The 26,171-nt window shown below is 44.6% G+C and overlaps 2 protein-coding genes and 1 non-coding gene across 10 annotated transcripts; all 3 read right to left on the minus strand.

The window, feature by feature from the left end:
• Positions 1-236: 236 nt before the first annotated feature.
• Positions 237-7,797, minus strand: LOC106570264 (glucocorticoid modulatory element-binding protein 1). 8 transcript variants are annotated; one of them, XM_082961207.1, is made up of 10 exons: positions 7,341-7,797; positions 6,072-6,225; positions 5,795-5,850; positions 5,587-5,708; positions 5,154-5,257; positions 4,720-4,868; positions 4,223-4,363; positions 3,683-3,820; positions 3,233-3,370; positions 237-2,887 (listed from the first exon to the last, which is right to left on the minus strand). In XM_082961207.1, exons 1-10 carry the CDS (start codon positions 7,381-7,383, stop codon positions 1,914-1,916), a joined length of 2,019 nt encoding a protein of 672 aa, XP_082817333.1. In that variant the 5' UTR covers positions 7,384-7,797; the 3' UTR covers positions 237-1,913. The 8 variants fall into 8 exon arrangements, with proteins under 8 accessions (XP_082817333.1, XP_013997864.1, XP_082817334.1 ...); XM_014142389.3 differs by having other exon boundaries at positions 5,587-5,705; positions 6,072-6,228; XM_082961208.1 differs by having other exon boundaries at positions 3,233-3,355; positions 6,072-6,228.
• LOC123726949 (U11 spliceosomal RNA) lies at positions 7,671-7,806 on the minus strand. The gene has a single exon (XR_006759056.1). It is a non-coding gene; the product is annotated as a U11 spliceosomal RNA (small nuclear RNA).
• A 15,957-nt stretch (positions 7,807-23,763) lies between these two features.
• LOC106570265 (ras-related protein Rab-39B) lies at positions 23,764-25,817 on the minus strand. Its single transcript, XM_014142397.3, has 2 exons — positions 25,480-25,817; positions 23,764-24,389 (listed from the first exon to the last, which is right to left on the minus strand). The coding sequence occupies exons 1-2, from the start codon at positions 25,692-25,694 to the stop codon at positions 23,954-23,956; spliced, it is 651 nt and encodes a 216-aa protein (XP_013997872.1). The 5' UTR covers positions 25,695-25,817; the 3' UTR covers positions 23,764-23,953.
• Between the last annotated feature and the right edge of the window lie 354 nt (positions 25,818-26,171).

The raw sequence follows: 26,171 nt of genomic DNA on the forward strand, positions 1-26,171 counted from the left end.
AACCACACCACCAAACCACACCACCAACCAACACCATCAACCACACCACCAACCAACACCACCAAACCACACCACCAACCAACACCACCAACCACACCACCAAACCACCAAACCACACCACACCACCAACCAACACCACCAAACCACACCACCAACCAACACCACCAAACCACACCACCAACCACACCACCAAACCACACCACCAACCAACACCATCAACCACACCACCAAACCACACCAATTGATTTGTCTTTTATTTTAATAATATTAAAACACATTAAAGTAATTATGGAAATACAGAACAGGTCATTACAGATAACTTAAAATGTACCCTGCAACTTTGTTCACATTCATTGACCAAAATAATTGAATGGATGTATTCACTTTGGTCTCAGCACTGCACTTCTGTGTCTGTTATTATGAGTAAAATTAACTGAGTAAGAACTTTTATTTGTTCTAGGCCGGGCAGCAGTTTGAGAAACACTTTGCTTGAAGGGGGTGTACATGAGGCTGATGTTGAATAAATGTGTTATGAATGATACTGCAACACTAATATAGGTACTATAACATTTCAGTCTTTTAGCAGACGCTCTTATCTAGAGCGACTTACAGGAGCAATTACGGTTAAGTGCCTTGCTCAATGGCAAATCCACATTGTTCACCTAGTCGGCTCGGGGATTCGAACCAGCGTCCTTTCTGTTACTGACCCAACGCTATTAAGCGCTAGGCTACCTGCCACCTCAAACGCTGATTTCTCACATAAATGCACCCATTCATTCAGGTTACAGACCATGTAACTAGGCCTAGGACCCCTAGACAAAACGAATACAACAATATCCGTAGACTAGTGAATGGTTATGAAAGGTGTTATGAATGCCGTATGTATACTTCCTTCCTAAAAGTGTTAGAGCATTTTGTTCAGCTTGACATAGAGTCCCTGTCATTATTCTTTGACTTACATAACCATCTTGGTCATACTTTAACTTTAGGTCCATTTCTATCTATACAAAACCTTGTTACTAAAATAACCACATGCTAAAAATCATACACAGAGGGGGAAAAAAATGCAAATGTGTTGTTCTCTATGGAGCTTGCATATACAATACATCTACTGCGTTTGTCACCATACAGAGAATCAGGGTGAAATATAATGCAAATCTTGCAAAGAAAAAGCCAAAAAAGATTTGATCTGACAATGGTGAGCTCAACAAGATACGATCTTTGTTTTGTTTGACAAAAACTGCAGAAAAGACTTCATCCCAAAAGCTGCGAAGAGAAAGTGGTATGCTTTCTATTTTTGAAAGAAATGTGTAACATAGAGCAGACTTTGTTTTAGAACTGTTGCTATCATCCCACAGTAGACCTCTAGCTCCACACACACCAAAAGGGTAACACACCTTGAATACAACACCAGACTGTTATTCATACCAATCTCAAGCCAATATCCTGGGACGTCTTCTGAAAATTGTATTTGGGTGTCTTCTTCAAGTTGAAGTCATACCAATGCGTTACAAAAACAAACAATATAAGATACGGTGTCTGCCTAAGTTGTAATTTTGTTTTAATAAAAACTAACGAAACAACAATGAAAATAAGGGACACCTTGGCCTAGCTGCTAAGGACCACAGCTACTCTAAAAAGACTAGGTCTTTGGCAGCTTTCTGTGTACACTCCACACACTTGATCACACCACAAGTCTGCCTGCGTATTCCCTTCTATGTTCTGTTCATGAATCCATCCCTAGCCTGGTCCCAGATCTGTTTGTGCCATCTTGCCAGCTCCTACGATAATTGTCACAGCAAGATGGCAAGACAGCACAAACAGATCTGGGAGCAGGCTAGTCCATCCCTACTGTCTCACATGGCTCCAGGGGGAGGAGTGGGTATTGTCTTTGTCTGCAGAGCTGAGCTGGATCATTTGTCCTTGTCCTCTTCCTGAGTCTCCTCCTCGATCACCATTATCCTTAGGCCTGAGATCTGCCCATTAGCATCCAGCTGTACCCCCTCTACCTGGCTCTGCTGCCCAGCCTCAAGCACCTCCCCCTGGGCATCTTCCGACTCCCCCTGCATCACCATCTCCTCACCTCCCTCCCCCTCAACCCCCTCCGAGACCATGGTCATCTCCATCCCAGCATGGACCACTACGGCGGAGCCCTCCTCCCCAGTCTCGGCCTCTCCTTCTTGGGCCAGCTGTAGCTCCATCACCGCCCCCATGGTCTGGTCATGGTCGCCCGGCGCGGGGTCGATCTCAATCACGGTGGTGAGTGCCTGGCTCTTGTCCTCAACCCCCTCCACCAATCCCTCCTGTACCATCCCCATCTCCACAACCTGGCCCAGGGGCTGCTCCACCATCATCTCCCCACCGTCGGTCACCCCTCCCTGGGTGAGTTGGACCAGCTCCACGGGACTCATTACGGTTCCTCCCAGCTGACTGGGGTCCTGGAGGGTGGTGCCCACTAGCGTCAGCCCCTGGGAAGGGTGCAGCGTCAGGGTCTCCGTCTTGCCGTCGGCCCCCACCATGGTGGTGATGTATCGGGTGAAGGTCTGAGCGCCGGCGGGCAGAGTGTGAAGGGTTACCGTGTTGTTCTGTTGACCCAGCGTAGCCATTGGGAGGCCTGACAGGGAGAAGGGCTGGCCCATGGAGGAGAATGAAATGGGGGAGAGGATAGTGAACTGCTGGGGCTGCAGGGTGGCTGTCTGGGGCTGGGAGAGGGAGGAGGTGAGGAGGGTGGTGGTGGAGGCTGGCCGCTGCAGACGGGGGCGTTTGGCCTTGGGCTTGGTGGGTTTGCCTCCTGGGGTGTGGCTGATGTTGTTGAGGGGCTGAGGGTGGCAGAGCTGAGCTCTGACGTGCTGCTGTCGTCTCTGTTCCTCCAGCTGCAGCTCCAGGTCTGCAGAGATCAGGTCAGAGGTTAGAAATGACTCAGATGGTGCTCTACAGTAATCAACCGTATCAATTAGCAAGTGAATACTTTTTGTTTGAGGCAATATCCAATACAGGTCTATCTTTGCAATTAAATGTAGACTTCAATGCGGAATACACATTTCAGTTGAATGCATTCAGTTGTACAACTGACTAGGTATCCCCCTTTCAATTACATTTTTTGTTCCCGACCATTCACATTAAATGATATGACTAAAATTTAAATGATCCAAAACATCATAGGCTACATATCTCAATCTCCCTTCCTCTGCCTGAAGTTACTGAATTGAAAACGGAATTGATCATTACTCACTGGTCAGTGTGCTAATGACCTGCTCCTCTCCAGGGTCAGTCTGTTCTCTCCTTACGCTCAGGATGTGTTTGACCGAGTCCAGCAGGCCGAACACCTGGGCCAGGTTACTCAACACTGCCACCTCTACCAGACAGGAATCTGAGGTCCATCAGTGGGTAATCGATCACATGGTCAGTAATAACACATCCATCAGTCAGTCAGTCAATCAATTAATCAAAGACATGAAATGTGTTTCAACAAGACATATGTGTACCTTATTTTTTGGTTGCCCCCATAATCTAGTCTTTTCTTTATGTTACTCCTGAGAAGTCAACGTTACTTCTCATTTTATTTCATCCCCTGACTTGATCAACAGAAACCAACATTGCACCTGTGTGGCACAATGCATATACCCTTAGAATTGACCTGTACCCTATCCCCTGTGTCCTAGGCCTAGCTACCAGTACCCACCAGCGTCCTGCATGGCAGCCTGCTCGCTGCGTAGCTGCACTCCTCTCAGCATCTCCAGCAGCTCTGTCCTGATGTTTTCCACCACCTCCCCCATCAGGCCTACATCAGCTATGCCTCTCCAGAAGTTCAACGTCTCCTCTGGGGGAACATAAAGGACACAGCAAAGTTCAAATTCAAAGTAGGGTATATGTAATTTGAGTCACAGTTATGTGAAAAAGGTGAGGAAGAATTCATCCAGTCACATGCCAAGCAGACCTAAAGTCAAATACGTGTCACATACTTGAGATGTGGTTGGTTTAGTTTGACAGGCATGTAGGGTCGGTGGAGTTTGCACTTTGGGGATTATTCGATTAGTTTCATTTTACCGGGCGAGCTAAATCAATCGCACCCAACAGCAAGTACTTGACATAGTGCATTTGACCCAGGTATGAAGCTAAGATTAATACAAGACTAATGCCCAGACAACTACTTGACTTCAGAGTTGAGAGTATAAATACAGTAAACAGTCACGAGTGGGAACTGTTTAGGTGAAGAACTCACCTGATATCTCACTGGTTTCCTTCCTCTCTGTTGTCTCCACTGCTACGGCCCCAGAACTCCAATCCACTGCTCCGGTCAGAACCTCTGACCTCTCCTCTGTTGTCATGGCAGCCTGGCCACCATTACCAATCACCACCTGGGCTACATGTCCAAAAAGGGGAAAGACATGGTTAGCTACAATACTTACAATATTCAATACACAACATAAAACGGATGATTCTGGTCCTGCATGCTTATTGACTGATAACGTATTCCAAACGTGTGTGTGTGTGTGTGTGTGTTATATATATATGCCAATGAAAATGTAAAGTTAATTGACATGCCTTACAATATCACAAATTCAAAAGGAGGTAAATGGGAGAAAATTGGATTAAAAGGTTCTTTACCAAAAATAACTGCTAGACAGAAAAATAACTGCCAGACAAACTTTTAAATTGTTTTGCCACAGACAATCTGAGATCTTAACAGCCCCCAGGGAGGGGCGTGTCTGGTCTCACCTTGTGAGGAGGTGGGTGTGGTGAGGCCGCTGCCGTCAGGGGGGAAGCGCGTGTTGTTGATCAGCAGGTCAAACTTGGTGCTACGACACGTGTTGGTGCACAGAGTGCTGTGTTCATAGAAGTCTAGCTGCCCCGAGTCCATCATCTTCCTGAAGGAGAGAGATGATTAGATAAAAGGTTAAGAGTGAGGAAAGAGAGCGGGAAGGGACACACCATGTGCATCAATCACCTCGGGTTGATTTTCCACTCAGACCTGGGATTCTAACTTGCAACCCTCCAGTTTCTGGCCCACATCTCTAACTTCTTGACTACCTCTGATGCCTAAGAGATAGGCATTTTGCCTATCTAATGATCTCAGATCTCTCCACAAGTGCATAGGGGGTAGGGGCTAGAGGCTAGGGGTTGATTTGGGACCGGTCGACTCTACTCCTGACCTGAGCATGACCCCGCCCATCCGGATAGCTCTCTTCCAGTCTTTCAGTGTAGCCTTCCCAGACATGTGGACAAACTGCTTGGGACTGATCAGCTGGTCTTCATACTGTATAGTGCAGACATTATAGGTAGAGAGTTTAGAAAGGAACCATCTGTTCACTGGAATTACAAAACAGATACCTATACCACCTTATCATAAAGGAGACAGCAAAGAAACAACTGGCCAATGAGAAACCTTCAACTGATGTCTAAGGCATTGTTGAGGCAAACGGTATGTGACATTCTCACAATCCCTTCTGTTGACAATGTACAAATAAGACTAAAACTCTTAAAAAGTATACCAAAGCTGGCAGTCTGAGCTGTTCCTTCTCTGCACACTAGCATTTGAAAAGCTTTATGATTTCTGTAGAGAATAGTGACCATGAAAATACTAACCTTGACACATTTGACGTTTATTCCAGGACAGACAAACTTCTTGACCAGTAGCACAGCTTTACACTCCCCACATGTGATGGGATAGCCCAACTCTACGTCCTCCCCGTCAACTGTTGTTTCTTCTCAAGGAACACACACACGCGCGCATGTTTTATGATATGCTTTGTTTGTGTGGGACTGTGTGTGTGTCTTTCTGTGTGTTACTTACCTGGGTGTGACTCCACAGCCACAACAGCTGTGTCTGCCTCTCCCGACTCATCCATACTGCAAGGGAAAGTGAATACAAAACAAATGAAAACTTTGGCTAAAAAAAACAAAGCAGGGTCTGCTTGCCACAAGACTGTGTTAGCTCACTAACCTAAAGCCTAGGCAAACAGCTTGGGGAGCCATCATGTGAGCGTGGTTCACCAAACCAACTCTGTTACACTAGTCTTGTCCTCTTTTCCCCCCCCATCAGGCTCAAGTAAGCATCAGTGTGTACCTACCTTGCTGTGATTGGTTGTAGCTGGAGGATGACCTGCGTCTTGCTTTCATTGTCATCACCATCATCTTCCTCAGCAGCCCTCATCACCATCAAGTCCCCAACGGAGACTGTCGTCACCTCGGTTTGTGCCATCCTGACTCCTCTCCCAGTGTAACCTACTGAAAGCCCCAGATAGGGATGAAGAGCACAATGGTGACAAATAGGCAAGATTACAAGAATATGTGTGTGAAAGACTACTCACATACAGGAGGACAGATAGGACAATGTAGAATATGGATAAGATGCTCTCAGGGCAGACCATGCCCATAAACAGATTCAGTTCAGTTGCCTCTCAGTTTCAGCCAATGGCTGTATGGTTTAATTTAAACCTCCAAAGTGTTATTCAGTTATTCTGTCATAGTTAGAAAGGGGGGCACTGCATGGGGCTCATTGAAAGCCACGGTTACTACCTAGCTATCTTTCCTACTTGGTCCCTACACATTTAAAAGGCGAGGAGAAAAACCTAACTGAAAACTTTATTTGCATAACTTTTAACTAGTAGCTAGCTATCGTTACACCTGGTATCCTGGCTGTAACTAAGTTAGTGCACTACATTGCCCATATCCACAGAAACGTTGCGTTAGTTAGCTAACTAACGTACTAGTTAAAAGTAATGTACAGCAAGTTTGCACTCAGTTCTTCTCCTCGCAACGTTTCTGTGGGTATGGGCAGTGTAGTGCACTAGTTACAATCAGGAGATCAAGTGGAACATAGCTAACTAGCTGCTAAAGCGCCATTTGCCCGAATAGCCTTTCCCACTGATCTGTATAGCTGAACGGCTAACGGCCTACGCCCGTGCATTGTACTAGTCCGGCTATCTTGCTAGCAAGGGGGCGGCTTGTAGCTAGCAAGATGGCTAAGTTAACTAAAGTAATGGACTTTGGGCAGAGATTTGGCGCTCACGCAACCTGTGGCCGGGATGTTACTGGCCACCTTGAGATTTACAGCGTGGCGGCGGTTACGTGCCGCTTGTTTCAGACGATAGCGTGCGTCCGTTCTACTTTTTCTTTTCTCCGCTCCCCTTCAAAATTACGTCCCTGTGCGGCAGCACGTACACCAAACAACAACGCGGCGACGGCGTTGCCCCGCCATTCGGAGCGAGCACGGGGTGTTACCCCTTTAAAATGAGCAAATCTACGTAGAGATAGACATTACCTCGCATATAAATCAGTTAGCCTTTATGAACCGAATACACCTAACAGTACAAAGCCATCGTTTAGATTTTCCTTACCGTTTTTATGAAGTCGAACACATCCCTTCAAGCTGCTGGGCATGCGCACTTAGAGCAGTCACACTTCCTCATATAGCGCGGCTCGCCAGTCATGCATCCTGCATCCTCAAAAATAGGTCAAAAATAAAAACAAGCCTGTTGACAAGTCGCTGTTAAATGTTTTATGACTGCAATCATCACTTATTTCACAGCATTAGGACAATTGGATTATGACCTGCTTTTGCTAATGCACGTTTTGTGGACCAGTAGCACAAGTCTGTATGTATAGGCGTCGCACTAGAATTAATCTATGCTTGTTTTGTTAAAGGTTGTTATCTTTGTACAAAATTTTGGAGCGCAAAGATTCACGATCATTCGCAGCTCCGGGCAGTAAAAATTATGCTTCCGAAATCTCTTGATATCGATTCCGCAAGAAGAGTGGTGAATCCCCACCCTCCCTGTGCTAAACATAGCAGAAGCCCTTTTTAACATTCAGATTACAGTTTTTACCATGTGTTCTTTGGACCCAGGGACTTCAGTCAGGGTAGGGAAAAACATTAAATGTATTTTATTCTGTTAGTGATTTTCCGTTGTATGAAAACTTAAATTATATTTTAGTTGACAAAACAACGAATAATATTGATGAATCAAATGGAATAAGATGCATTTATCCGTAATTTGTCATAACGCAAAGCATCATGGGATAGATAGGTTGAGCATTTTAGATTCTGATTGGTCCCCTCTTCCCGGATTGCGTTTCAGTCCTGAGGTGTGTGCTCGTTCACTACTCCCTGCAAATCAAACAATATTGGCTTGTGTACTAGCGTTTCGAGATACAATTCATTTAATTTCAAATTAATGAAGGGAACAAGTGCACACTTCAGGAGAAGTTTGAGATTATTGGGATGTAGGGCTAGGGTAATCGCTAAAAGGTATCCAGCATTTGTCAAATTAACATCAAAAGTTGTTGTTTTTCGTGCATTTTAGCTAACCCTTTTCCTAAACGTAACCTAATTATCCTAACCTGCTGCGTAAATTCCGCTAACAATCGGACCTCTCTGAAATAATGAATGGCCCTCCCTTCAGTAAAATACATGTTTACCCGACCCCCCCAAACCTGGTGAAAAAAAGTGTCCCTCCACTAAACCAAAAACAATAATTCAAACAAAGTGGATAGCACAACATTCCTACTGTTTATCCTCACTCATAGGACAGACCAGAGCCCTAGACATGCAGTTTTAAGAAACGTGACAAAGTAGCCAGAAGGTTGTGGATGCGCATATCACCACGGACAAGGGTAGGGGTGATAAGATCCCCATTATAATAAAAGCACTGCATACATCTATCATCTTATTTCCGTTAGATAAAAAAAATAGCTTTTTAAAAACGCAATTCATGCACTTTTATGTCATTTTACATGACTGGAGAAAAGCAGAATCTTTTTTTTATATGACAACAGAGCCTGACAACCAACGAGCGCATGCTGTAGCCCCGGAGACGTTGTGATTTCAATACAGGCTACTGTTAAAAAATAGGACAGTACTTTGTTTGGAACAGAGCTAAAGTTGTCTATCAACTGTACACATTGAGTGCAACAGAAGGAGTTACAAATGAAGTATCAGATCATCAACGAATTCGAGAAAAATACAATTGTTTTTTTAACACAGCAGCGGCATATCATCAGGTAGGCCACAGTGCATACGGAAAGTATTCAGACCCCTTGATTTATTCCACATTTTGTTACGTTCCAGCCTTTTTCGCTTTTTCCCCCTCATCAATCTGTACACAATACTCCATAATGACAAAGCAAAAACAGTTTTTTTTGCTAATTTGTAAAAAATTTACGGAAATATCATATCAGAATTGTATAATTATTCAGACACTTTACTCAGTACTTTGCGTATATGCACTTATAAAAAATGTTTTGGGGGAAATTATTGTTGTTACAGAATAGATGTGTTTACTGTGATTAGTGCATGGGAATATAAGAGCATATGCTAGGCTAAATTAACAAACTAGGCATGCATAGTTTACTGCATGATCCTCAAAACAAAGACTGGCCAAACTCATGTTTCTGAAAGTGAATTCCAATGCACTGTAAAATGACTGTGTAGCTTAATAAGGCATATTTTCCTTTTATTCAGCCTAAATGCGAAATGTATAGGCATGTTGTTGAAGTGCTGTTGTTGTGTTTTTGAAATGCTGATTGCTCCTGCCAGCCTGTAGCATGTCACAAATAAGTCACAATTTGTTTCTTAAATGGCAGGCTATAGCCTTGAAATAATATTAATATAGCCTAAATAATTCATTTTTGTTCCTTCTTAGGCTACCTGGCTTGCTCCTGACTGACTTAGTATGTAGTTTAATAGCCTGTTGAAATGTTGAACCTTAAATGAATGTGACAGAATCACACATTACTTCCTAAGCAAAGTACATTTTATAAGGGCACAAGGTGAGACCCAATGCAGACACAGGAGGCAGATGGTAGAGCTCCGATATTTATTATAACAAAGGGAGCAGGCAAAGGCAAGTCAGGGACAGTTCATAAACCAAGTGAGAGTCCAAACAGTACCGGATGATAGGCAGTCTCGACATCCGAGTACAAAACAGTACAAGGGGATAGGCATAGTGGTCAGGCAGGCGGATTCGGAGTCAGGACAGACAAGGGTCGAAACCATGGGGACTAGAAACAAACAGAGACTGGGGAAAAATAGGAGCAAGGAAAACCACTGGTTGACTTGGCAAACAAGACAAACTGGCACAGTGAGACAGGAAACACAGGGATATATACACCGGGGATAATAAGCAACACCTGGAGGGGGTGGAGACAATCACAAGGACAGGTAAAACAGATCAGGGTGTGATACATTTTTTACTGCAGCCTATGAATGTCAACAACAACAAAAAATCCCATATGCATCAGAGTTTTTCCCGGCATGTTACAGCTTGTTTCTAGCACAAAGCATTGCAGACTAAAGCGGCATTATAGATTGCTTTATACACTGCTCAAAAAAATAAAGGGAACACTTAAACCACACAATGTAACTCCAAGTCAATCACACTTCTGTGAAATCAAACTGTCCACTTAGGAAGCAACACTGATTGACAATAAATGTCACATGCTGATGTGCAAATGGAATAGACTACAGGTGGAAATTATAGGCAATTAGCAAGAGACCTCCAATAAAGGAGTGGTTCTGCAGGTGGGGACCACAGACCACTTCTCAGGTCCTATGCTTCCTGGCTGATGTTTTGGTCACTTTTGAATGCTGGCGGTGCTTTCATTCTAGTGGTAGCATGAGACGGAGTCTACAACCCACACAAGTGGCTCAGGTAGTGCAGCTCATCCAGGATGGTACATCAATGCGAGCTGTGGCAAGAAGGTTTGCTGTGTCTGTCAGCGTAGTGTCCAGAGCATGGAGGCGCTACCAGGAGACAGGCCAGTACATCAGGAGACGTGGAGGAGGCCGTAGGCAAGAACCCAGCAGCAGGACCGCTACCTCCGCCTTTGTGCAAGGAGGAGCAGGAGGAGCACTGCCAGAGCCCTGCAAAATGACCTCCAGCAGGCCACAAATGTGCATGTGTCTGCTCAAACGGTCAGAAACAGACTCCATGAGGGTGGTATGAGGGCCGACGCCCACAGGTGGGGGTTGTGCTTACAGCCCAACACCGTGCAGGACGTTTGGCATTTGCCAGAGAACACCAAGATTGGCAAATTCGCCACCGGCGCCCTGTGCTCTTCACAGATGAAAGCAGGTTCACACTGAGCACGTGACAGACGTGACAGAGTCTGGAGACGCCGTGGAGAACGTTCTGCTGCCTGCAACATCCACCAGCATGACCGGTTTGGCTGTGGGTCAGTCATGGTGTGTGGTGGCATTTCTTTGGGGGGCCGCACAGCCCTCCATGTGCTCGCCAGAGGTAGCCTGACTGCCATTAGGTACCGAGATGAGATCCTCAGACCCCTTGTGAGACCATATGCTGGTGCGGTTGGCCCTGGGTTCCTCCTAATGCAAGACAATGCTAGACCTCATGTGGCTGGAGTGTGTCAGCAGTTCCTGCAAGAGGAAGGCATTGATGCTATGGATTGGCCCGCCCGTTCCCCAGACCTGAATCCAATTGAGCACATCTGGGACATCATGTCTCGCTCCATCCACCAACGCCACGTTTCACCACAGACTGTCCAGGAGTTGGCGGATGCTTTAGTCCAGGTCTGGGAGGAGATCCCTCAGGAGACCATCCGCCACCTCATCAGGAGCATGCCCAGGCGTTGTAGGGAGGTCATACAGGCACGTGGAGGCCACACACACTACTGAGCCTCATTTTGACTTGTTTTAAAGACATTACATCAAAATTGGATCAGCCTGTAGTGTGGTTTTCCACTTTAATTTTGAGTGTGACTCCAAATCCAGACCTCCATGGGTTGATAAATTGGATTTCCATTGATTATTTTTGTGTGATTTTGTTGTCAGCACATTCAACTATGTAATGAAAAAAGTATTTAATAAGATTATTTCTTTCATTCAGATCTAGGATGTGTTGTTTAAGTGTTCCCTTTATTTTTTTGAGCAGTATATAATCATGTCAATTTTTGAGAGCCACAATACTCTCACACCCTCACTCTCACACCCTACAAGGCCTAAAGTCTAATTAAAAGGAAGACAGTTTATCCGAATTAGACCTTTTCCAATTAGTCTACTTTCAGCAGCCATGTGCTGTCCATTTTCACAGCTGCCACTTCGAAGTATATAAATTAAGTTATATGGCTTATTGTGAGCTCAATAACCGTGATAAATAGCTTCGTTATGGGCAAATAAATATATATTTTTTACTCAAATCAATTATAGCAGTAGCAAGCTTACCTCTGGTCCTCTTTCTCATCTTTGTGCTCGCTCTCTCAAACTGAACAGGACATCAGTAGGCCTAGTCTGCTTACACAGATATTGCATTTTTTGACATATAAAAGCATATTTTCAGAAGAAGCCTTTGACTCGCCTACTGAAGTGCCACCGTACACAGCACATCCATTGGTTAGGCAGCACAAAAGGGTTTACATCAGCAAGAGCAGAGCAGGCCAGGCCTCATGATTGGGATAGCCTATCCATTGCAGTGTGTAATGCAGTGTAGCCTAGGTTTATATACACAATTTATTTAAAATGGATTAAAATTATATATATTTTTTTTGTCACACAATACCCCATAACGTCAAAGTGGAATTATGTTTTTTGGAATTTTTATAAATGAATTAAAAAGGACATTGGAAATGTCTTGAGTCAATAAGTATTCAACCCCTTTGTTATGGCAAGCCTAAATAAGTTCAGGAGTAAAAATGTGCTTAACAATTCACATAATAAGCCGCATGGTATCACTCTGTGTGCAATAATTGTGTTTAACATGATTTTTGAATGACTACCTCATCTCTGTACCCCACACATACAATTATCTGTAAGATCCCTCAGTCGAGCAGTGAATTTCAAACACAGATTCAACCACAAAGACCAGGGCACTGATTGGTAGATGTGTAAAAAAAACAACATTAAAAAACCCAGACAATATCCCTTTGAGCATGGTGAAGTTATTAATTCAACTTTGGATGGTGTCTCAACACACCCAGTCACTGCAAATATACAGACGTCCTTCCTAACTCAGTTGCCAGAGAGGAAAGAGACCACTCAGGGATTTCACCATGAGGCCAATGGTGACTTTAAAACAGTTACAGAGTGTAATGGCTGTGATAGGAGAAAACTGGGGATGGATCAACAACATTGTAGTTACTCCACAATACTAACCTAATTGATAGAGTGAAAAGAAGGAAGCCTGTTCAGAATGATCCATTGGTAGTTTGTTGTAACCAAGTATTGGTGCTAACATTGTGTATTGGTGCTAACCGTGTATTAATGGATGCTAGCATGCTAGTTAGCTACAGCGTCATAGGACACAGTGCACTGGGTGGGTTTCACGGAAGAATACTGTACCAAGTTATCTAGCTGAATAAACTAAGTTTGAGCCTATTCCTGGAAACATTGAACCACTGTAGTTTATATCAATTATAATTTCTAAAGTGGAAGTTGGAAAAGTTATATTTGAGTGTTTCAGTGAATGGTTAGTGAGGGAGGCCCTGCTCTCTCGCTTCCCCAGTTGTTTAGTTAATTTTAATTCCAATCTCTTTTGCATTAGCGTAGCATGTCAACTATGTGTCTGTCTATCCCTGTTCTCTCCTCTCTGCACAGGCCACACAAATGCCTCACACCGCGTGGCCGCTGCCACTCTAACGTGGTGGTCCCAGCGCGCACGACCCATGTGGAATTCCAGGTCTCCGGCAGCCTCTGGAACTGCCGGTCTGCGGCCAACAAGGCAGAGTTCATCTCAGCCTATGCTACCCTCCAGTCCCTCGACTTCTTGGCGCTGACAGAAACATGGATTACCACAGAAAACACTGCTACTCCTACTGCTCTCTCCTCGTCTGCCCACGTGTTCTCGCATACCCCGAGAGCATCTGGTCAGCGGGGTGGCGGGACTGGAATCCTCATCTCTCCCAAGTGGACATTCTCTCTTTCTCCCCTGACCCATCTGTTTATCTCCTCTTTTGAATTCCATGCTGTCACAGTCACTAGCCCATTCAAGCTTAACATCCTTATCATTTATGGCCCTCCAGGTTCCTTTGGAGAGTTCATCAATGAGCTTGACGCCTTGATAAGTTCCTTTCCTGAGGATGGCTCACCCCTCACAATTCTGGGTGACTTTAACCTCCCTACGTCTACCTTTGACTCATTTCTCTCTGCCTCCTTCTTTCCACTCCTCTCCTCTTTTGACCTCACCCTCTCACCGTCCCCCCCTACTCACAAGGCAGGCAATACGCTTGACCTCATCTTTACTAGATGCTGTTCTTCTACTAATCTCACTGCAACTCCCCTCCAAGTCTCCGACCACTACCTTGTATCCTTTTCCCTCTCGCTCTCCTCCAACACTACTCACTCTGCCCCTACTCAGATGGTATTGCGCCGTCGCAACCTTCGCTCTCTCTCTCCTGCTACTCTCTCCTCTTCCATCCTATCATCTCTTCCCTCTGCTCAAGCCTTCTCCAACCAATCTCCTGATTCTGCCTCCTCAACCCTCCTCTCCTCCCTTTCTGCATCCTTTGACTCTCTATGTCCCCTATACTCCCGGCCGGCTCGGTCCTCCCCTTCTGCTCCGTGGCTTGACGACTCATTGCGAGCTCACAGAACAGGGCTCCGGGCAGCCGAGCGGAAATGGAGGAAAACTGGCCTCCCTGCGGACCTGGCATCTTTTCACTCCCTCCTCTCCACATTTTCTTCCTCTGTTTCTGCTGCTAAAGCCACTTTCTACCACTCTAAATTCCAAGCATCTGCCTCTAACCCTAGGAAGCTCTTTGCCACCTTCTCCTCCCTCCTGAATCCTCCTCCCCCTCCCCCCTCCTCCCTCTCTGCGGATGACTTTGTCAACCATTTTGAAAAGAAGGTTGACGACATCCGATCCTCGTTTGTTAAGTCAAACGACACCGCTGGTCCTGCTCACATTGCCCTACCCTATGCTTTGACCTCTTTCTCCCCTCTCTCTCCAGATAAAATCTTGCGACTTGTGACGGCCGGCCGCCCAACAACCTGCGTGCTTGACCCTATCCCCTCCTCTTTTCTCCAGACCATTTCCGGAGACCTTCTCCCCTACCTCACCTCGCTCATCAACTCATCCTTGACCGCTGGCTATGTCCCTTCCGTCTTCAAGAGAGCGAGAGTTGCACCCCTTCTCAAAAAACCTACACTCGATCCCTCCGATGTCAACAACTACAGACCAGTATCCCTTCTTTCTTTTCTCTCCAAAACTCTTGAGCATGCCGTCCTTGGCCAGCTCTCTTGCTATCTCTCTCAGAATTAACTTCTTGATCCAAATCAGTCAGGTTTCAAGACTGGTCATTCAACTGAGACTGCTCTTCTCTGTGTTACGGAGGCTCTCCGCACTGCTAAAGCTAACTCTCTCTCCTCTGCTCTCATCCTTCTAGACCTATCTGCTGCCTTTGATACTGTGAACCATCAGATCCTCCTCTCCACCCTCTCCGAGTTGGGCATCTCCGGCGCGGCTCACTCTTGGATTGCGTCCTACCTGACAGGTCGCTCCTACCAGGTGGCGTGGCGAGAATCCGTCTCCGCACCACGTGCTCTCACCACTGGTGTCCCCCAGGGCTCAGTTCTAGGCCCTCTCCTATTCTCGCTATACACCAAGTCACTTGGCTCTGTCATATCCTCACATGGTCTCTCCTATCATTGCTACGCAGACGACACACAATTCATCTTCTCCTTTCCCCCTTCTGATAACCAGGTGGCGAATCGCATCTCTGCATGTCTGGCAGACATATCAGTGTGGATGACGGATCACCACCTCAAGCTGAACCTCGGCAAGATGGAGCTGCTCTTCCTCCCGGGGAAGGACTGCCCGTTCCATGATCTCGCCATCACGGTTGACAACTCCATTGTGTCCTCCTCCCAGAGTGCTAAGAGCCTTGGCGTGATCCTGGACAACACCCTGTCGTTCTCCGCTAACATCAAGGCGGTGACCCGATCCTGTAGGTTCATGCTCCACAACATTCGCAGAGTACGACCCTGCCTCACACAGGAAGCGGCGCAGGTCCTAATCCAGGCACTTGTCATCTCCCGTCTGGATTACTGCATCTCGCTGTTGGCGGGGCTCCCTGCCTGTGCCATTAAACCCCTACAACTCATCCAGAACGCCGCAGCCCGTCTGGTGTTCAACCTTCCCAAGTTCTCTCACGACACCCTGCTCCTCCGCACACTCCACTGGCTTCCAGTTGAAGCTCGCATCTGCTACAAGACCATGGTGCTTGCCTACGGAGCTGTGAGGGGAACGGCACCTCCGTACCTTCAGGCTCTGATCAGTCCCTACACCCAAAGAAGGGCACTGCATTCATCCACCTCTGGCCTGCTCGCCTCCCTACCTCTGCGGAAGGAAGCACAGTTCCCGCTCAGCCCAGTCAAAACTGTTCGCTGCTCTGGCACCCCAATGGTGGAACAAGCTCCCTCACGACTCCAGGACAGCGGAGTCAATCACCACCTTCCAGAGACACCTGAAACCCCACCTCTTTAAGGAATACCTGGGATAGGATTAAGTAATCCTTCTAACCCTCCCCCCTACCCTCCCCCTCAAAAAAGATATAGATGTACTATTGTAAAGTGGTTGTTCCACTAGATATCATAAGGTGAATGCACAAATTTGTAAGTCGCTCTGGATAAGAGCGTCTGCTAAATGACGTAAATGTAAATGTAATAAAAAATATTCCGAAACATGCATCATGTTTGCGACAAGGCACTTAAGCAATACTGCTGTCTCGCCTACTCCCACTCCCCCGCTCTAGTGCTTGACGTCGCCGGTATACTGACCACTGGTCCTGGCAACCATCAATACGCACACCTGGACCTCATCATCGCCTTGATTAATCTCCCTTTATTTAGCCCTCAGTAGCCTTAGTCATCAGGAGTATTGGTTTTGGTCACATTCAGTACAGGTCTCCTGTTTTGTTTATCTGCCTTTCTTATCATTAAACTCACCTTCTGCACCCGCTTTCTATAGTTTACAACTGAAAAAAAATTGGCAAAGCAATTCACTTTTTTTCCTGAATACAAAGTGTTATGTTTGGGGCAAATCCAATACAACACATTACTGAGTACCACTCTCCATATTTTCAAGCATAGTGGTGGCTACATCATGTTATGGGTATGCTTGTAATCGTTAAGGACTAGGGAGTTTTTCAGGATAAAAAGAAACGTAATGGAGCTAAGCACAGGCAAAATTCTAGAGGAAAACTTGCTTCGTCTGCTTTCCACCAGACACTGGGAGATTAATTCATGTTTCGGCAGGACAATAACCTAAAACACATGGCCAAATCTACACTGGAGTTGCTGAGTGGACAATTTACAGTTTTGACTTAAATCTACTTGAAAATCTATGGCGTAACTGAAAATGGTTGTCTAGCAATGATCAAAAACCAATTTGACAGAGCTTGAATAATTTTTCAAAGAATAATGGGCAGGTGTGGAAAGCTCTTAGAGACTTATCCACAAATACTCACAGCCGTAATCGCTGCCAAAGGTGCTTCTACAAAGTATTGACCCAGGGGTGTGAATACTTATTTAAATTAGATATTTCTGTATTTTCTATCCTATAAATTTGCTAGAATTTCTAAAAACATGTTTCCAGTTTGTTATTATGGGGTATTGTGTATAGATGGGTGAGATATATACTGCTCAAAAAAATAAAGGGAACACTAAAATAACACATCCTAGATCTGAATGAATTAAATAATCTTATTAAATACTTTTTTCTTTACATAGTTGAATGTGTTGACAACAAAATCACACAAAAATAATCAATGGAAATCCAATTTATCAACCCATGGAGGTGTAGATATGGAGTCACACTCAAAATTAAAGTGGAAAACCACACTACAGGCTGATCCAACTTTGATGTAATGTCTTTAAAACAAGTCAAAATGAGGCTCAGTAGTGTGTGTGGCCTCCACGTGCCTGTATGACCTCCCTACATCCCCTGGGCATGCTCCTGATGAGGTGGCGGATGGTCTCCTGAGGGATCTCCTCCCAGACCTGGACTAAAGCATCCGCCAACTCCTGGACAGTCTGTGGTGGATGGAGCGAGACATGATGTCCCAGATGTGCTCAATTGGATTCAGGTCTGGGGAACGGGCGGGCCAATCCATAGCATCAATGCCTACTTCTTGCAGGAACTGCTGACACACTCCAGCCACATGAGGTCTAGCATTGTCTTGCATTAGGAGGAACCCAGGGCCAACCGCACCAGCATATGGTCTCACAAGGGGTCTGAGGATCTCATCTCGGTACCTAATGGCAGTCAGGCTACCTCTGGCGAGCACATGGAGGGCTGTGCGGCCCCCCAAAGAAATGCCACCCCACACTATGACTGACCCACCGCCAAACAGGTCATGCTGGAGGATGTTGCAGGCAGCAGAACGTTCTCCACGGCGTCTCCAGACTGTCACGTCTGTCACACGTGCTCAGTGTGAACCTGCTTTCATCTGTGAAGAGCACAGGGCGCCAGTGGCGAATTTGCCAATCTTGGTGTTCTCTGGCAAATGCCAAACGTCCTGCACGGTGTTGGGCTGTAAGCACAACCCCCACCTGTGGGCGTCGGGCCCTCATACCACCCTCATGGAGTCTGTTTCTGACCGTTTGAGCAGACACATGCACATTTGTGGCCTGCTGGAGGTCATTTTGCAGGGCTCTGGCAGTGCTCCTCCTGCTCCTCCTTGCACAAAGGCGGAGGTAGCGGTCCTGCTGCTGGGTTGTTGCCCTCCTACGGCCTCCTCCACGTCTCCTGATGTACTGGCCTGTCTCCTGGTAGCGCCTCCATGCTCTGGACACTACGCTGACAGACACAGCAAACCTTCTTGCCACAGCTCGCATTGATGTGCCATCCTGGATGAGCTGCATTACCTGAGCCACTTGTGTGGGTTGTAGACTCCGTCTCATGCTACCACTAGAGTGAAAGCACCACCAGCATTCAAAAGTGACCAAAACATCAGCCAGGAAGCATAGGAACTGAGAAGTGGTCTGTGGTTACCACCTGCAGAACCACTCCTTTATTGGGGGTGTCTTGCTAATTGCCTATAATTTCCACCTGTTGTCTATTCCATTTGCACAACAGCATGTGAAATTTATTGTCAATCAGTGTTGCTTCCTAAGTGGACAGTTTGATTTCACAGAAGTGTGATTGACTTGGAGTTACATTGTGTTGTTTAAGTGTTCCCTTTATTTTTTTGAGCAGTGTATATTTTTTAATCCATTTTGAAATCAGGCTGTAACACAACAAAATGTGGAATAATTCGAGGGGTATGAATACTTTCTAAAGGCACGGTAGGCTATGGGTCATTTGATTGAGACCATACTAGGCGCACTTGATATTGCACGCCCAGCAGAGAATCAGGGATGAGGGGCAGCATCAAGCACACATCAAGATATAATAAGAAACTTATTCTCAAACAGTGAGCAATATGACATTTAATCGATTACAAAATACTAAACCCTCCCCTGACTGAAATTGTAAAAGCATGACCCTTGCACATTTTCCTCCTGGTAACAGTGTACAATCCGACCCCTGCCTTACAAAATGTACCTTCACTTTCATTAAAGATCTTTAAAAAGATCTGATCATATAAATCCATCAAGTCTTTCTTTCATTTAATGTAACATTTATTTTATTTTTCACCACATATAAAATAAGCACAATCATTTCAATGAATTTGCGCATTTAGCGTGTGTGTATCTGCATTTCTTCCCTCCAGATGAGTCGTTAAGGACCACAGATGTTTCTACCATAAGTCTATATATGGTTTCTACAGGTGAGCTTGGACAGGAGCGGAGGGTACAAGTGAAAGCAATATAAGTGAACAGCTTCATTTTCACAAGTGATATTAATCTGTTATTGATTAGTTATTGATCAGTTATGCCAACTAACAGTTGTGATTTTCAACAGAGGCTTATGAAAATGAAAGCACACCAATATTATTACCATACACAGTTGTATGTTTATTAGTTGAAGTTTAGTATTTTATTTGCACTGTGATTCAGATAAGTGGGTCAGGTATGCAGTTCTGTTGTTACCCAAAGAGGGCGCCACAACCCTAGCATGGTCAATCAATATCGCACCATGGACATAATATTGTTTCTTGATTGAATACCCTTTAACAGTAGAGTACCTTGCACAGAACATTTAGAATAGAAAATAAATAACATTTATTTTGTCAACCTGTGATCTGTGATTGGACTCGGTCAGAGGCAAAATAGAAGTATCAACGGTGCTGCTGTGCTGCTATGTCTAGTTGTAGGACTGCCCAAAAACAGAATTTACAAGTAAAATGCATTAGTGATTTGTCATATGTTGTTGTACTATCAAGGACCTGTTGGATACTACAGATTTAATTAGATTGTTTTGTCGATTGGTATTCAGATTACACTATTATGATATAACTATAATCACAATGAAAATGGCCACTTACCATTTATAATCAACTGAACATTTTCTAAATCATAAATTATTTTCCATTTTTCTGCTCTAAAATCTAAACTTTTCTAGTTCTACTGGCAACGTGTCAAGATCCAAGCTCAATTTCTTCTTTCATGTCAAATTGGCCTGAATAGGCTGTTGAATATAGCTGGTGCTCCATCTCAGTGACAGGGGCCTTTCTCTAGATACACCTTGTTCATAGACCATCATTGGGCATCATCAGCACCACAGCTTCCTAATTCCTGTTTTCTTCCAATCTGATGTAACAATACAGTCAATAAGAATCCTTATCAAAGTCAGTGCTCAGGAATAGGTTGCATTCAATGACAAGCAGCTATATCACAGCACATTTTATCATCATTATAAGCATAGAAAATACAGCTGTACAAAATAAACCCTGTTAGAAATGACACAGGAAGCTGAAAAAAGGAAGCAGTACATACTGTAAGGAACATGGTTTGTCTCTAACTCCCTTTGTGGCTTAGAATGAAAATATTTGCTGCTTTTCAAAAGGAGTTGAATTGTGATGATCAAACAGACAGTGGCCTACATTATCATCCCTCTGAAACCATGTCTGAAAAAGATCATTCTCCATTTCTATACATTCCCAGGCAAGACTGTTTTAGTTAATTTAAAGGGTATGTCTCCCATCCCTTGGCATCGGTATTGCCATCTCTTTGTGGATGTGTCCTTTCTTACCGTAACAAGAACATAGGTCAATACAGACATCTGATTGTCATACATATTGGTTAGCCAACTGATTTAACTTTGAAAGAAATGAGACATGTTGTAACGGGGCTATGACCTGTGATAACAGAGGTTTAATCAGTCTGTGAATGGTCAGTAGAGCTTAAAAATTGACCACGACATAACTATAAACAGGGTAAACACTGATGAGTGTGGGAACAACGGGAACAACTAAACTACGTTTGCATCAGACTTTGTAAAGCAAGAGGCAAGACATCATATTTGTCAAGAAATTGTATGCTGAGGCTTTGTAAGGTGTTTACCAGTATGTATGGAACAGCTCCCAAAAGATTAGTTAGTTAGACATTCCTTTCAACAAGTCAAGTCGCATGACCATGATACTGCCCATATGCTCCTGTGCCTTGCCCAATAACCACTGGACACAAAACCAACATAGAACACAATGTCACAGAAAGTCACATTTGCTGAATGCACAATGTCTCTCCTGCCGTCTACAGTGTGTGCAGGGTGTGGAGGTGGACAAGGTGAGCTGAGGGGAAGGAAGGGAGGAGGGACCAGTCAAAGTGAGCTGTTATCTAGACCCTGAGCCATGGTAACACCAGTCTACAGCCAAGTCTCAGGTCAACTGTTATCTGCACTGAGGTTTGCAGTATAGAGGTAGTAGTCTAGGGAAACTAGAGAGTTATCTTCCTGTGCCTCTCTGCAGACCGAAAGGGCCTATAGGCATGGCAAGATTCTGGCTGTCTTGATATTGGAACCATTCTGATGGAGCATGGAAGCCATTAGGGTCCGAAATGTCATGTCTTCAACCAGACAATGTAATAACACAGAGTTTCCCATCAGCCAGTACCTCTTTCCAGTTAAAGGAATGTTGTTTGGGGTGGTTTTCCCCCTTGAAGGCCCACCTTGGAAGGTTTGTTTTTGTTTTTTAATATGCCATATACAAATGCAATGAGTGGCTACCATTAAAAGGGTTTGTGGCTTCAGCGATGTTCTCCAAATGATAGATATGTAAAAAAGTATAATAGAAAACATTGCTCATCTGCTCTGATGTAGGAAGTCCACAACATGATGCAACATGAACAAGATTTGGTTTGTGTGCAATTACATAGATTAGCAGTCTGCAGGAGGGGATGGGTGGTGGTGGTGACACATATAGAGTACAGTTTATTCTCCCTGCCTATTATCAGTGACCTTTTAATGCCAAAGTTAACCATACCCAGTGGTGTAATGTAAAGTACTTAAGTAAAAATACTTTAAAGTACTACTTAAGTTGTTTTTTGGGGGGGATCTGTACTTTACTTTACTATTTATATTTTTGACTACTTTTACTTTACTACATTCCTAAAGAAAATAATGTACTTTTTTAGTCCATACATTTTCCCTGACACACAAAAGTACTGGTTACATTTTGAATGCTTAGCAGTACAGGAAAATTGTCTAATTCACACACTTATTAAGAGAGCATCCCTGGTCACTAAACTCACTAAACATAAATTCTTTGTTTGTAAATTATGTCTGCGTGCTGTCGTGTGTCACCTGGTTTGCTTAATATAAGCAATTTGAAATTATGAATAGTTTTACTTTTACTTTTGATATTTAAGTATATTTTTGCAATTACATTTACTTTCGATACTTAAGTATATTTAAAACAAAATACTTTTAGACTTTTACTCAAGTAGTATTTTACTGGGTGACTTTCACTTTTACTTGAGTCATTTTCTATTAAGATATTTTTACTTTTACTCAAGTATGATGATTGGGTACTTTTTACATGACTGCCCATACCGGACATGATGTACAGTCTCAGGGGACTGCAGGCAGAGCAACGGCACACACATGCAAACACACGCACGCACGCACGCATGCACGCACGCACGCACACACACACACACACACACACACACACACACACACACTTAGCCAGACAGGAGTCAACCCACAACAACGTAATGGGAGTGATGCCAGACCACAATCATGCATTGTCCACCAGTCAAGACCTTGCCTGCTTAAGAATCCAATAACTCCTGCGGCAGCAAAGGGCATCCAGGAAGGAAAAGGATGCTGCCAGGAAGGAATAGAATACGTACTGGAATACCCCAAGGCCTGATCACTGTCACACAGGTGTCTCTGGCTGCATTTACACAAGCAGCCCATATCTGATATTTTGCCCAATTATTGTCAAAAGGCCTCTTTTCAATGGTCAAAAGAACAATAATTGTGCAAAATATCAGGATTGGGCTGCCTCTGTAAATGCAGCCTCTGTGTCTGCCTTACCTAACTGGGCCCAAAGCTACCCAGGTGATGTTCAACTGTGTAGGTTTAGCATGTACATGTATGATGCTATTCCACTGCAAGGATTTACACTGGTGTTTGGCCTAAAGACTCAGACTTTTGTGTTTGTAGAGAAGCTTTTGTCACATCAAGATGTGTACTACAGGTTGTGTATCACGTAATCCCATCAGAAAACAGCCCCATCCTGACCTCTGGAGGAACTGATACAGAGAGGAATGGCAGGCTAGCTACACTAGGCATATGGTGACACGTGCACACGTGATGTCACAGGACAAGGGCCTTACTTTAGACCATGGCTTAGTTTCAATGGGAAACTGACTAAACTGTGAGTTGATGTGAGATACTTGTGGAGATAAGAGAGGGGGAACAACAGTGGAGACATGAGTCGTGTTTATTAGGGAACGCATCGGAACACGTTCTAGAACGATTCGCAACGGAAAAGATACATTTGCGTTTCTTATTGGACAATTCCTGGTAGTCCCTCTCAGTTCCAATCCGTTTTCTTCCGTTTGGTGCGTAATGAACATTACCATTGATGAGGTCAGGGATCGAAGGTCAGTCTCTCAGCAGTTGCAACTCTTCTCCCTCGGCTCCACCTCAATGTCCTCATCACCCGGGTACAGGACCCTGGTAGTGAGGCCACTCTTCACCCCATCCCACCCGTCCCTCGTGGTGATCTGCCCCATCTTCATCAGCTCATAGATGTCCCTGCTGAGCAGCTGGAAGGCACGTTCCACGTTGCTGTTGCACTTAGCCGACGTCTCCACATAGCGGATCCCCATCTCCGCCGCCAGCTGCTCAGCCTCGTCCCGCGTCACCTTCCGGTCCTTGTTTAGGTCGCTTTTGTGGCCAATCAGGATGTAGACCATGTTGTGCGGCAGGATGTGCTCGCTCACTTCCTTGTGCCACTCCCTCACGTGGTCGAAGGTCTTGTGATTGGTCAGGTCGAACACAAGGAGCCCGCCCACTGAGTTACGGTAGTAGGAAGTGGTGATGGACCTGGAAGATGGAGAATAGGAGATGTTACAATTCAGCTCTGATCCATAGTAAAATGTGAATTTAAACAGTGCTGACCTGAATCTCAGTGTAACCCTGAACCAAACTACATTCATGGCATGACAACAAACATATAGTAGTTGGCAAAACAGCATAACAAGATCCGCGACTCCTTGCAGGTCCAGGGAAAAACATCCATTGTGGCTTACAAACTAAGGAATGGTAACTGTACAGACCTGTAGAGACAGTTCTTTCATGCCACTGAGAATTTCTTTTAGGTGTGTACTGTGAACCTCCTATGGGAAAACAGTCTTTCTTCCATAATATTCTGTCAGAGACATCCAGGTTCAGCATCAAGAGGAAAAGGAGGTCTGAGAGCAGAGTCTACAAACACAGTTCTAATGCTCTTAGAAGAATTGTATCTGAGACTGGGGAATGAATTATGTTGTTAACATATATTCACATATTCAACTACAAGCTACACTGGCTCCTGGATGGATACTGTATGTGCCTAGGCATTGCAGAATAGGCTACATAAAGGCACATTACTACATGTATGTAACAGAGAGAGCCATGCCTCGCTGATTCACAGGCCATCTCAGCAGTAACAAACCACGCTTGCAGAATAACCGGATTTGACTGTCATCCATCCAAAGACAGACATCAAAACCTTCTTATCATTGCATTAAAAAAGGATATTTGTGTATTACACAAAATGGTATCAAGGCGAGGTTGTTGCCCATCATCAGTGAATGAATCCAACTGATGATGCGACACAATTTAATGACTGTTTTTATGATGGAGACTGGAGTAACGGCCTCCGTTATTGCAGTCGTAGGGTAAAAAAATTACTGACGATGACTGACCTCGTTTCTCTGTGGGTAAAAAAAAACTATTATTTTTCTCAACTGTTATTCGCCAAAATGGTAAACCGACCACAATAGATATTGTAAAGGTTGAGGCGTTTTAGTTATTTGATCCATATAGGCTAATTTATACTGATGGAAATAATGAATCAGGTGATCTTGTCAACAGATGATTGATAACAGATATATATATAGGCCTAGTATAACATGAATTGTCTACATCTCACCTAAATCGTTCCTGTCCAGCCGTGTCCCACAGTTGAAGCTTGATTTTAATCCCTGGCTCGATGTCTAGCGAACGGGCATAAAAATCAACACCGACCGTTGGATCCGCTACATCGCTGTAAATTCCATCTGTAAACCGCTTCAGTAAAGATGATTTCCCTACCGTCGAGTCTCCTAGCAAAATTATCCTGAATTGATATTGCCACAAAATATCCATGGCATGGCTAGAGATAGACCCACAATGGTGGTGGTTCCGAAACAAAGCAGCGCAGCACGTTGTGTTTACAAAGCCAGTGACTGCTGCTGCCTACTGCCTTCTGGTCAGACAGAGATGAGAGTGCCAGCGAGCAAAGGGCAATAGTGCTGCAGTCATGTGATAGGCTACCTATGCACGGGATTTATTATAGGACCTATTGCTTCAGAACACCACCATAAAAAGAAAACAACGTCACTTTGTGTTATGACAATTCTATTGCTTTATTTTAATTTAGTCTAGCCTATGGGCCAATGCTACAAAGCGTAATTTCGATAAAGAAAACGTGCATGATGAGGCCTATAAAGCGTAAAAATATAGTTAGATAGGCACACTGTTATCCGACTCTCAAACTGGTGTGAAATGCCATGGAGCCTATGCCTGGTCCATCTATAAATTGCTTATTGACTTGACATGGCCATGACGGCATAGCATGAGCTG

This window comes from Salmo salar, chromosome 14 (genome assembly GCF_965601325.2).
Source record: "Salmo salar chromosome 14, fSalSal1, whole genome shotgun sequence".
NCBI lineage: Eukaryota > Metazoa > Chordata > Actinopteri > Salmoniformes > Salmonidae > Salmo > Salmo salar.

Coding starts and splice junctions, on each gene's coding strand:
- LOC106570264 (XM_082961206.1), bottom strand. CDS start 7,383: ATGCCCAGCAGCTTGAAGGGATGTGTTCGACTTCATAAAAACG. Junction 5,851..6,071: donor CTACAACCAATCACAGCAAG/GTAGGTACACAC, acceptor TTTCCCTTGCAG/TATGGATGAGTCGGGAGAGG. Junction 5,258..5,586: donor TAAACGTCAAATGTGTCAAG/GTTAGTATTTTC, acceptor TGCACTATACAG/TATGAAGACCAGCTGATCAG.
- LOC106570265 (XM_014142397.3), bottom strand. CDS start 25,694: ATGGATATTTTGTGGCAATATCAATTCAGGATAATTTTGCTAGGAGAC. Junction 24,390..25,479: donor GCTGGACAGGAACGATTTAG/GTGAGATGTAGA, acceptor TCCATCTTCCAG/GTCCATCACCACTTCCTACT.